General features: G+C 38.8%; 1 protein-coding gene across 7 annotated transcripts in view; it reads right to left on the reverse strand.

Moving 5' to 3' along the window:
• Positions 1–12,500, reverse strand: part of LOC138017033 (ubiquitin carboxyl-terminal hydrolase 15-like) — a 167,775-nt gene that overhangs the window by 87,522 nt on the left and 67,753 nt on the right. For 4 of the 7 annotated variants that reach the window (XM_068864242.1, XM_068864240.1, XM_068864245.1 and 1 more), the window contains one exon: positions 9,275–9,719. In XM_068864242.1, coding sequence (XP_068720343.1) covers positions 9,275–9,719 — 445 coding nt within the window. The remainder of the gene's footprint in view (positions 1–9,274; positions 9,720–12,500) is intronic. The other 3 variants (XM_068864243.1, XM_068864241.1, XM_068864246.1) reach the window with 1 other exon arrangement.

Below are 12,500 nucleotides of genomic sequence, written 5' to 3' on the forward strand. Positions count from 1 at the left end.
TTCATACCGGCAAAAAAAAACCTTTTAAATTGTATGGGGATTAAGATGAGAAATGCATCTCCAACAGTAAACTGGAAGATACTTCTTATTTAAGTCCTTCATTTCCTCTTTCACATGTGAATAGGATAAAGTAGGCAGGGAAAAGCCAAATAACAAATCTCAGACAAGAAAGATTTGAGGTTAAGGATTACAGTATTTAGTTTCTTTTAAAAGATTACGGGAATTTTGCGAAAAACATTCAACATGCATAGCAGATACAGGTCATGCATGGTCACGCATGACTTGGTTGAGTCGTGCCGACAGTGTTGGAACCGAATACTGTCAACTTTCCACCGTGTTTGGGAAAGTTCTTGTGTTAAACTCGAGTCTCTTTAAAAAGTATATCGATCAACGAAAATGTTATGACAGCAAAAGCAGAAAGAATGTGAAAAAAACCCGTGTTAGCCCTGTTGCATTTTCTGAAGTTCTGAAATTTCACCGGCTCCAAGAAGGTTGAGTTATTTGATTGGCTGAAAATTATAGTCCGTTCTACTTCCGATTTGCATTGATATTCTAAAGCTCCAGTTATTCGAACGGTTCAAAATTATCGTTTGTACTTCTGCCGATTTTTTGCAAGGATATATTAAAGCTTGAATTATTCGAACGGCTCTAAACTATCTTTCGCACTACTGGCGATTTTTTACACGGATACACGAGCCTTACTTACAGGTCGCGAGTTTTTTTTTCACAGACAGTCGTAATAATTGTTTTAATTCATCAAAGCACTGGTAAGTTAAGTTGTCAAACTGAAATAGGCATTATATAGCTTTATTGATACCAAGCATGTTCAACTGAACGCTAAGCGTGTGGTAGTTGGCACACTAAGCGTGACATCGTGCACGATAAGAAAGACAATGGAATTTGCTGATTGAACTCTTTGAAAACAAGGCAAGTGTGTCTTCTTTTGTTTTGGCTGTTTAATATGCGCATATCTGTGTCTTCAGGACACACAAGCCGTGTTGTGTAAGCATGATGTGAGCGTGCTATCACCTTTAGCATCAAAGTAATATGGAGGGTCACATATACTCTTTTTCCTAGACCTTGTTGTGTAATGTCACCAATGAACCCTGCGAGTAAATTTTTTCCAGCAGCTTTCCCTCTTGTCTTGGCAGCTTTCTTTAAAGGTTGACCATTGCTCACGTCTTGGACAAGTTGCATTCCCGTTTGCAATCCAGTATCGAGCATTCCTTTTCCCACCTTTTTTGCTGTTGTTTTGAGAAAGGGAATTGCTGAATGGAACAAGGACCGAAACATTCCACCTCAGCTGTTACCCCCTTGACAATAAGGATGTGTTCCTCCATAGATACTAATGTCTCTTCCTTTACCGTGCTGCACATAGGGTACAACATGTCGTCCATATGGGTAATATTGGTGGTTCATCGGTAACAACATGTTGTTATAGAATAGCATGACGCTGAAAATGCAGGCTCACGCATACGGCTCAAGAAGCAAATGGTATCAATTGACCTGTTTCTCCCCTTATATTGATCGCCACGGATGAAAACACAGTTGTACGGAGTCTTTGGTAGGGGCGCACCTTGACCTCTTCTGCAATCATGTTCCCCAGCTGACCACAAGGAACGAGCATCCGAAGTAAGTTGGCTTGAGTATCTCCCACTACTTGAGACTCGATTAAATCCGAATACAAGTAGATGGTTTGAAAAGCGTCTCACGAGAGCAATCCCCACACCAATTCTTCTTTTCTGACAGGTGCTGTTGTTGTCCTCGCAAGAAGAACGCTGTGGTCATCATTCTGTTGGACAAGGCCTCTGATTTGGTACAGCTGAGGAATATTGTACTGATGGATTAAGTACCCCAAGGCACAAGCTAATGTCTTGGGTAGAATCACATACCAACCGGCTGGTAACTTCAACTCAAAGTAATCTTGTGTTTTCTCCTAAATGCAAAAACACTTGTTTCCTTCCAGACTCGTAATGGTCTTGTCACTCTTCAAATAAATGTCTCTCAATCGATTGTGTAGTCCCTTTGTCATGCCATGAATGACATCTTTGACCGTACAGTAAATTCCGTTTGGTACAGGGATGTTCAATTTCCAGGGTTCAGGGTCTGCCTTACAAAGCAAAGTGTAGGACAACTGATACTCACCTACATTTTGCCAGGTGTAGGGGTAAATGATGCGTGTCGTGGCCACCTCCCAATCTTCACTTAGGTGTAGTTGACTCGGTAACTGCATCTTAAAATCGGCCGCCTTGTTTTCGGGATACTGACCCAGGCTTGCATCACTGGTCAGCACCATGTAAAAACTGTTAGTCACGTTGATCGACGGCGGAAATGTAAAACGACGCTGACGATACTGTCTAAAAATGCTGGCGTTTGACCGTATCCACTCGTTAAATAGATTTCAATGGTTTGAAATACACATGTATCTTTGTCTGCAAAGGTAGGTACACAATATGTTCCCTTTCTCCAAGGAGTGTTTCTTGAAAATTGCCTACGGGTATCATCTCATGTAGGAGTAGGAGAGGTAAGCTCTTGTCACCCACCTGCCACGGTTCCATGAGATTGGTTTGAACTTGAACCAGCCTCTGCTTACACGAGCAAAGCCACAGCAAAGGAGGCAAGATGTAAATACCAGGAAATGTGATGGAGGTGCCTGCTGGTAAGATGAACCAATCATTACCATATTTTCTTTCTGAGGTGAGTGCGACATTCAAACAAACGCTGGGTGTAAGAGTGTTGTTTTCAGTTATCCATCCCAGCATGCAAGCTGTAGACAGGGTTATCATAAGTCCTTCAGTTTGTGAGTTTCCGAGTACATTCCATTTGTAATGTCAAACATTAAGAATGGATACACGATATGATGTAATCCTACTTCCCAATCTTCTTCATCTTTCAGATGGATTTGGCGAGGTAGTGCTACATGAAAGGAGGACTTGGAATTGTTTAGAAATAAATTACTGCTTGCATTACTGGGAAGTGTCACGTAAAAGTTGCTATCTTGAATCATGTTTGTTGTAAAGCCACCAACTGGTTATGTGGAATCCAACTGTCGTATTTCTTTGGCCAGCCATTCTAATGTACCAACACCTCCTTATTCACTCCTCGTCCCCTGTGTTTTAAAATTTTGTTTTGCCGTTTCTATCATTTTCTGTATCTCAAATTTTTAAAAGTGCCTTGAATCCAGTCACCATCTGCTTCCTGCAACAGTGAAGGTTTTCCCTGTCCATGATGGTAAGTAACCTTTTTTAAAGATGCGTTTATGCTTATGATGCTACGGTGCACGCTTTGATTGTAATTCCCATTGACTAAATCGTCCATTTGGTCCAAATAATGGTACAAGCCGCTGGTAGTGAACATATGCCACATCAGTTGCTTCAAAGTGCGGTTGAATCTTTCTTGGGCCTTGGTTTCGTTGTAGGTTACAAAATGATGTACATTCTCCTTTTTGAGGAAACTTTGAAAATTCTTGTTCTTAAATTCGGTTCCGGCATCTGTTTGCAACTTTGCAGGTTTACGACCTCCCTGGAAAATGCTTTCAAAGGCCACCACCAACGAGGCACCTATTTTCAATTTCAAGGTCACCACCCACGTGTATTTGGAAAGGACATTGATACAGGTCAGTAGATACTTGTATCCTTGATTCCACTGACTCAAATGTTGTAAACCAATCAAGTCCGCCCGCCATTGCGAATCTATATCAAACACAATTACTCGATTACCACGAAAGTGCTTTCTTGCAGGTTTGCGTAGGGTATAGCCAGGTTGTTGGCAGAGCCAATCAAGTACTTGCGTGCATTTCAAACCATACCGACGCGCTGCACAATACAGTTTGTCCACTCCCCTAAAGCGGATGTTCGATCCACTTCATAATACAGTTTCTGTAATAGTTGGTTTGTCTGATTTAGGGTCCTCATTTTCTTCTTCGTGATTGTCAGTGACATCTTTCAATTCGATGTGAACTTCGCTACCACAACACGCAACTAAACATCGCATTCTCTGACATGTGTCAGTGGGCGATGAGCTTCCACACACGCAGCTTGCAGCACTACCCACGGTGTTAAACAAATGATAAGATCTTTCTCATTCCTAGACTTTTTATAACAATTTGCCAAACCATCCACCTGAAAGAAGGATAATGTATCGAGTATGTGACACAACACTCTGTGGAATCCATAGTGTTCGGTAAATGTAGCGTTGCTTTGGTTCATGTAGTAATAAAAACTCAACAAGCGACCGGCGTTCATTGGATGTACCTCTTTTAGAAGATCTAACCATTCCTCGCGAGGTGTGCTGTGAAAGAGGTGTCCTGCAAAACAACTCCGAGCGCAAACCCAAACCAAGGCAAAGTACACTCTATCCATGTTAACGAGTCTACTGACAAACGGGCACTGCACGTATTATTTTATAGCACTTTTTGTGAATTCAGTCACTTGCTAACAACATTAACACTTAGCCATGTGTGATTTATTTTCGCTCTAGTGCATGCATAATATTGCTTGACTGGTACATGTAATATCTTTGTCATACATAAGGTGCGTTTGCAAAAGAACTTTTCATTTACTTATTTTTGGATTAAGGTTTGTTTAAAGAGAACTATCTCTCGCAAATATAACCTTGTGATAAGCGGTTCTCTGTTAAGCAGTGAACTCAAGTGAATTACAACATTTTTTTTCTTCTCTCATTTACGCGTGTGTGATGTATTTTCACTCTAAAAGCGTTGAAACAGTGCATGCATAATAGAACAATACTGATTTAGTGAATGCACATAAATTACATGTACAACATTTTCTTCTTCTCTCATTTGCACGTCTGTGATTTATTTTCGCTCCAAAAACATTGAAACAGTGCATGCATAGTACTGCTTGACGGGTACATATATAATCTTTGTTGTACATATAGGGTGCGTTTTCAAAAGAACTTTTTATTTACTTATTTTTGGATTACGGTTTGTTTAAAGGGAACTATCTCTCGCAAATATCACATTGTGATAAGCATTCTCCATTAATTCAGTAAAAGGTTTGAAATGTTTGTTGGTATGTTTTTATTGACTTAACGATAGCGTTCTGCAAATAAAATCGATCGAGGTAGTCCATTCTCGAATGTTTCATATTGTGATGACTGGACAGAACTGCAATATCAGAGTCACAGTATTTGTTTGAGCGCAAAGCAACATGTTTGGTTTAAAATTACGATAGTTGAATAGTTGAAGAACAATCGTTTACATGTATATCAATTTGTCACTAGAGTATCTTTTAATAAAGCATTTGAAATGTATATTGTTCTTTGCTCACTGTATCACATATTGTGACCAGTATTTTGAAATACGATATGAAACCAACTCCCGCTTCACCATACAACGCTCTCAAACGCTTCTCAAAATCCAAAAATTTTTTCAACCATTTTCAGAAAAGGCATTATTCAAATCTGTTGAGTAGGCTTTCTTTGTGTTTGTGCACTGAAGGATGTCTTTGTGTATTCTTGCAAAAAAGATTGCATTTATCCTTGCTTCATTCAACACTGACGTTGAAAAACTTTCCTTAAAAAAGGTTGTAACAACGGAGTTCAAGTTTGTTTAAAAAGCGTGAAAGAGTTGAGAACGCTCCTCTTTTCCACACAAAACAACCTTTTTGGGCTATAATCTTCCTTTTTCATGCTTTGATCAGCTCTAAGCAAATTTAGTTTAAAACAGAACAAAGTGTTTGTGGACTTGTCCAGGCATGTTAAGCCTTTTGTGTGTGTTAAAATTATGTTTGACTCGTTTCAAAACGTTGAACTAAGTTAATGTAAACTTCCGTCAATGGTGTCTCATTGGTCCATGATGACATCATCTTTACCTCATTGACTCCCTGTCTTTCCCATTGTTCTTTTCGCTATATATTTGCGCTACCACCCGGCTGGTTTGGGTGGATACATAATACAACCACAGCAAACACATCTCACTTACTTTCTCAATAAAAGAAACCTTTGTGTACGTACGTGACTGGCATCTCATTAACCTAACCCTAATATATGTGATGCACATGTTGTTACATGTGTTAGGGTTAGGGTTACGTGCTCAAACTTGCCCTAATTAATACAAGCCCCCTTCGCCTTCTCATCTCGTGTACGTACGTGACTTGCATCTCATTAACCTAACCCTAATTTATACGATGCATGTGTTGTTACACGTGTTAGGGTTACATCATGCTCCAGTGTGCCCCTAATTTATGCACGCCCTCTTCTTTTGTTTTTTATTGATGACGTCATTTGATGACCACCTGTCAAGTCTGGTCTGAATAAGTGCATACAACTACTCAAGTGAGCTTTGTTTCTGATATTTACTAACTTGGTATTATATACAACACCAAAATCAAATAGCAATTTATGGATTTAACAAACATTGAAGGAATCGACGCCTTGAATGCAACAAAGTGTTTACTGAAGTCGCATCTAAGTTGTCTGGCAATTTGCATTTATTTTGTACTCAACTCTGCAAAGGTAAAAAATGTGACAGTGAAGAGTTATTTGAATGAAAGCTTGTTGTCTCTTTTGTGCTTCATTATTTATGGTAAAGGTTCTTTCAAAAAGGGATGTTTGATATGAACTGTCAGAAATTTATTTAACTGCATATGCTTTGTGACACGGATTGTGTCTTGTTTGCGTGCACGCAATTGAAATAGGAAGGGTTCATGAAAATAAACAGGTCTGTTGGAAGCATGCTTGAGTTTCAACAACATGAGGGCCAAAATCAGCAAAAAATTGTGACGCTGATGAATAATAAAATAGCTGCTATTTCCAAAACGATAGAATTACCTGGTGATAAATAACCTCGTCTTGGAGAGTTAAGTGTTGACTTTACAGAAACACTGGTCAACCTCAAGAGTAGGGTGATTGTGATCTTTGTGTTGAATTCGCACATTTCTTGTCAAACTATATAACACTTGAAAGAAAAAGAAAACTAACAAAAACAAAAACCCGGTATCTTGCCATCATTTGAAACAGATGCTTCATTGTTTCGTGAGTAAACACAAAATTCAACTTAGCAAAAATCTCCCAAAATGTTTTTCACTGATGGCAACTTTTTATATTCGTGGCTCAAAATTAATGTTGTTTTCATGTCATAAATTTTGTTGCTGATGTCAAAATATTTTATTCCCGATTGACCGTCCTGAAAACTTCCTTCTGCTCTTCCTAAAAACTGTGTATCAATATTTATTTACTTTTGCATCAATTTGTTTTGCATAAAGCAAGCTAGCAAAATCTGTACCTTAATTAGTTCGCATTTTTGAGCGTCAAAATAGAATTTTCGACCCTACATGTATGCTTCTCTTACAACCCATCCAGATACTAACCCTGCCGGACATGGAAGAAACTTGTGGCGTAATGAAGTTGTGAGGGAACTTGAAAATGATCAGCATGTCAGCCAATGGTTTTTGATTCCCTTTTATTTCCTTCAATCTTTTTGGGTTTAGTACTTTGCTAGTAACCACGTCTTCCCTGGGTGTCTATTTACCTAAGACTTCTCCCATGGCACTACAGTGATATACAATACCAAAACAATATTGTGTACTACTAGTCTAAGAGCTACATAATATACAAAGACAACTTGAATCTCCTGAAAGACAGTTGACAATATGGAAAAAGCACTGCATTACTGCACTACCACACGTACCCAATGCGTGCCTATTTTTTCTAAAAATGACAGGAATTTTTTCTTTCTGACAAATGATTAATAGGCTGGTAGCCAGGTTTGTAACCTCAGAAAAAGATCTGTTTCGTCGCATGAACCTGTGAGCCAAAGAGCCTCTGGTGGCACGACTTCTGGGTGACCCCTTAAATGGTCTTAATGACCCCCGACTACAAAAAAATGCCTGGAATGCTCTCAGTACCTTCTGTTTTGAGTAACATGTACCACAGGCAACCCAGTGTACGCTCATGGCCGTCCAGTTATAAAAACAGTGTGTACAACAAAATTTAATTTGGTTGTTTTCTTGTTTGTTCATGACCACAGGGCTTCAAAATCTCTCGTGATTCCTTTGTGACATAGACTATGATGAGGTAGAATTTAATAATTAACCCATTGACTCCTGGGGTTCCCCCATTGACGAGTAAAACTATCTGGCATTAGACAGAGTAAAATACTAAGTATGACCGGTTTAGGCTGGTCTAGGGGTGAATGGGTTAATGGGACAATTAACAGGGATGGCACTAGGATTTTTCAATCTGGGTCCTGGGACCCGCATGTTCGGCCAAATTGGGGTCCCAAGCATTTTTTGGGGGTCCCAAAATCTTGGTGACCCTCTGCGAGAAAAAGAGTATGTTTTAAATTATGAGAAAAAGAGAGTAACCAACTTGGAATTGATATTGACGCATATGCATAGGACCGGCCGACAAAGGCTTTTTCTAGAGCCGTTACATTCATTCCTGGACAAGAACTCTGTTAATGAAAGAGCACCCTTTCCAAGGGTTTACGCATCACTGGTTTCCTTCCTTAGGAGCAACGAACAGTGACGTCTTTTGCTATATATTTGCATTCAGTGACTTGCAGAGTACATTCCTCTGAAGAAGACCGCAGAAGGCGGTCGAAAATTTAGTTTTAACCTTTTTAGATGTTTTAAACCCCATTTCTTAGAACTTCAGTTATGATCACAGATCGCTCCGACAGTTTTACAAACAACAGAATATACTGACAAATCAAAGCAAGTTGTGTGAGTTATTTAAGTCAGTGCCTTGCATCCTGGGACGCATTAAAATTTCGATGATGCATTTTTTGGATTTTATTTATATGCACGATTTCTGCGTTAACGCGATCCCTGTCAATAACAGCGAGTGATTAACCAAAACGTACCTCCAAGTTGAAGTTTGATGTAGATTCTACCGATTCGTAGTCTGGAACCGAGGAATCACGTGCCCACCCTGGTATTCTCTTTGCACATACATTGAGGGAAATAGTTTTAAATGTACCCTCGTGCTCATTCACCGGTAAATACTGATCTAGCTTGCTTGTGCAATCTCATGTGACTCCTCTGTTCCTGACTATGAATCCGTAGAATCTACATCAAACTTCAACTTACAGGTAAGTTTTGTTTCATTTTCAAATTTTCTCCCATATTGGGATAATGCCTCGCGCCTCTCAGAAACAGTTGGCAATATTATTATGCCAACTTTCCTTCTATGCTATGTTTTAAGAACAGTGATAGCTGATAAAACATAATAATGTACATTCTATGTGGATAGTATCTGAATCCAGCAACACGTGATAAAAAACCATGAAAAAATAAATGTTTAGTCTTACCTCATCAGGCCTTCCATCAGCATCCTTTAGTTCAATATACGGTTTCCTCTTAACGCGGTTCAAATCCTCGTGAAGTCCATCCAAAAGAAAAGCAAGAAGCTCCTGAGAATCTTGTTGCTGATAACCGGAAAACTGTGGGGCAAACCGTCCAACCTGCATCTTGAACTGTCTTGGAGCTACTGAGCTGTAATGTTCACCCCAGATCTGATTGAGGAGACCTGCATATGCATTTGCAATCTCTCCTTTCATCCCCAATGGGTTATCACAATTTAGCTCATCTTTGTAGTTTCCAGAGATAAAGAAGTCTGTTAGTGGGACACAGTTACTAAGGCATTGCAAAGCTGAGTTCATAAAACAAGTATTTCCAAGATTTGCAAGTCCCGTAAGTCCTGGCAGAGAACTAATTGATCTGTCATATCCCCAACTCCTGGAGCTGTAACTACTGCTGAAAGACAAGAGACAAAAAAGATACCATACATTGCCCTTCAGCTGTATCCATGGAGCAACTTAAATACCCTATATACCATGTATTAAACTATGCATCCCCTTTTGGTTTGTACCAACAAAAAATGCTCATTGCACATACTGTATGGAATGGAATGCATATTCAAATGCGCTTTACAAGCAAGTGATCTATGGATGAGATCAGACATTAGCATATACAGGCACAACTGGGAGCCGCTATCAGTCCATTAGAGATCTCACCCAGCACAAGACTGATGAAATGGGGCGTGACCACAACACCAGGAGCTCCATGCCCTACTCTTTACGAATAGTGTCTGGCTTCTTTTACGTCCCACTAGGTTGTGAACATTCAAGGGTTGTGAGACGGGGCCTACAGTTTACAACAATGTACATAGAGTAAGTTTCAGTTACCATCAAGCTCATGAAGTAAAACAATACGTGAAATAAAACAGTCATGAAAAAGAAAGAGCCAACTCTATTCTGAAGTAAGCATAATTTGCCCGACAGCGAGATTAAGGATTAACAAAATGACCTTTATAAATCATGCAATCAGGTAACCTTACGGAGAGAGCAAACAAAATCCCAAGAGAAAGCCTATGGGATAATGCTATGTGCAAAAAATGGACAATTGTTATAAAATCCGCAAAAGGGGCCTCTGAGAATCCTGACTTTTACAAAATTAAGCGCCGCTGAAGAGAAGGCCTAACTGGTTACACAATTACTCCGATAAATGTGTCAAAATGTAAATGGTTAATTACAGTGCAACGCCCCTTACCATAGCCACCTAACAAAGTTTTTACAAATTATCGACCAATCAGGGTGGTCATGCCTCCTCGCAAAGTTCGCACAGTTGTAAGTTGAACACCGTTGCATGGGTTGTTGAGTTGACGTATTAACACATAGTTGTCAAATGTGAAAGTTTGTTGGGTGGCCATGGTAATGCGCGTTGCACTGTAAACCTCATTCTATTTTTAGAATTAAATTCGGATCTTTTGTTCAAGCCATAAGATTGAAGGGTGCATAACTGCGAGCACCAAAAAGCCTCTCTCCTCTCTTGTGAGTAAAGCCTTATCCATATTATTAACAGTATCATTAACAATTTTCTCAATGACAATGACTTCAAAATCAGACATGTGGTGTTCTTTTTTGTTAAAATGGACGGCTAACTCACATGGCTTTGTTGGTCAACATGGCCGATTTATGATTCCAAAATCTGACCTTGAATTTGTTGGATGTAGAACCTACGTATTGATTGATTGACTGATTTCATTAATTCTTTGTGTCCCACCATTAAGTTCACTGTAGTATCATATGAAACCTCTCTCAACGTTTTAGATCTCACATTTGCACTGCTGGATGGGTATATTCAAACAGATATATACTCAAAACCTACTGACCATCACATGTATCTACTGCGTAATACTGCTCACTCAAGACATTGTACCAAGGCAATCCCATTTGGAGTTGCCAAGCAGGTTCGTAGAAACTGTTCAAGTAATGAGAAATATGACCGACGTAGTAATGAATACCAGACATATCTCCTTGAGAGAGGTTAAAATCCACCAGAAGTCAGTAAGCAATTTGAAAAAGCCAAAGCTCTATCTAGGGCAGAATTACTTGCCTCAAAACCAAAAAAAAAATCCTCTTTCCTCTTGTAGTCGTTTATAACCCTCATTTACCTAACAACAGCAAAATCATCGAAGCATATACCGGTAGTCATCTTATCTATGAATCGCCACTGCTTTCCCAGATTTTCCCAAAGGGGTCAATTATTCCCCATTACAAAAGACCCAAAAACATTAAAGAGATCTTAGCAGGGCCTAAAGGATCTAATTACAGCAGCAATAATAATAATAATAATAATAATAATAATAATATTAATGAGATGTTTTAAATGTAGGAACAAATGTGATCTTTGTCAGACTTATGTTGTAGAGAATACGATCTTTCGCAGCACCTGCACTGGTCATTAGACAAGAATTAGATTGTAAGTCGAAGGATGTCATCCATTTAATTGTTACCTGTAAATATGCAAGGTTCAATATGTAGGTTCTACAGAAGTGTACATCGAACGATTCAAGGTCAGATTTAGGAATCATAAATTGGCCATCATCATCATGTTGACCAACAAAGCCACGTGTGTCATTGAGAAAATTGTTAGTGATACCATTAATAATATGGATAAGGTTTTACTCATAAGAGAGGCTTTTTGGTGCTCGCAGTTACATGTATGCACCCTTCAACCTTATGGCTTGATCAGAATTTAATTCTAAAATAGAATGAGGTTTAATTAACGGTTTGCACTTTGACACCTTTATCGGAGTAATTGTGTAACCAGTTGGCCTTCTCTTCAGCGGCGCTTAATTTTGTAAAAGTCAGTCAATTATCCATTTTTTGCACATAGCATTATCCCATAGGCTTTCTCTTGGGATTTCGTTTGCGCTCTCTGTAAGATTACCTGATTGCATGATTTATGAAGGTCATTTTGTTAATCCTTAATCTCGCTGTCAGGCAAATTAAGCTTACTTCAGAATAGACTGAGTTACCGTAGCTCTTTCTTTTTCATTTTTTATTTCACGTATTGTTTTACTTAATGATTTTTTTGTAACCTTTTTTTTTTTTTTTTTTTTTAGCATTAGAATTTTTTTTTTATTAATTTATTTGTTTTTTTACTTACAAATCGTTTCCTCTACTTACACGACTGTACTTACATTATTTACATTGGAATACTTGCGCTATTTACAAAACAATATTTTCACCA

This window comes from Montipora capricornis, chromosome 9 (genome assembly GCF_036669925.1).
Source record: "Montipora capricornis isolate CH-2021 chromosome 9, ASM3666992v2, whole genome shotgun sequence".
In the NCBI taxonomy this organism is placed as follows: Eukaryota; Metazoa; Cnidaria; class Anthozoa; order Scleractinia; family Acroporidae; genus Montipora; species Montipora capricornis.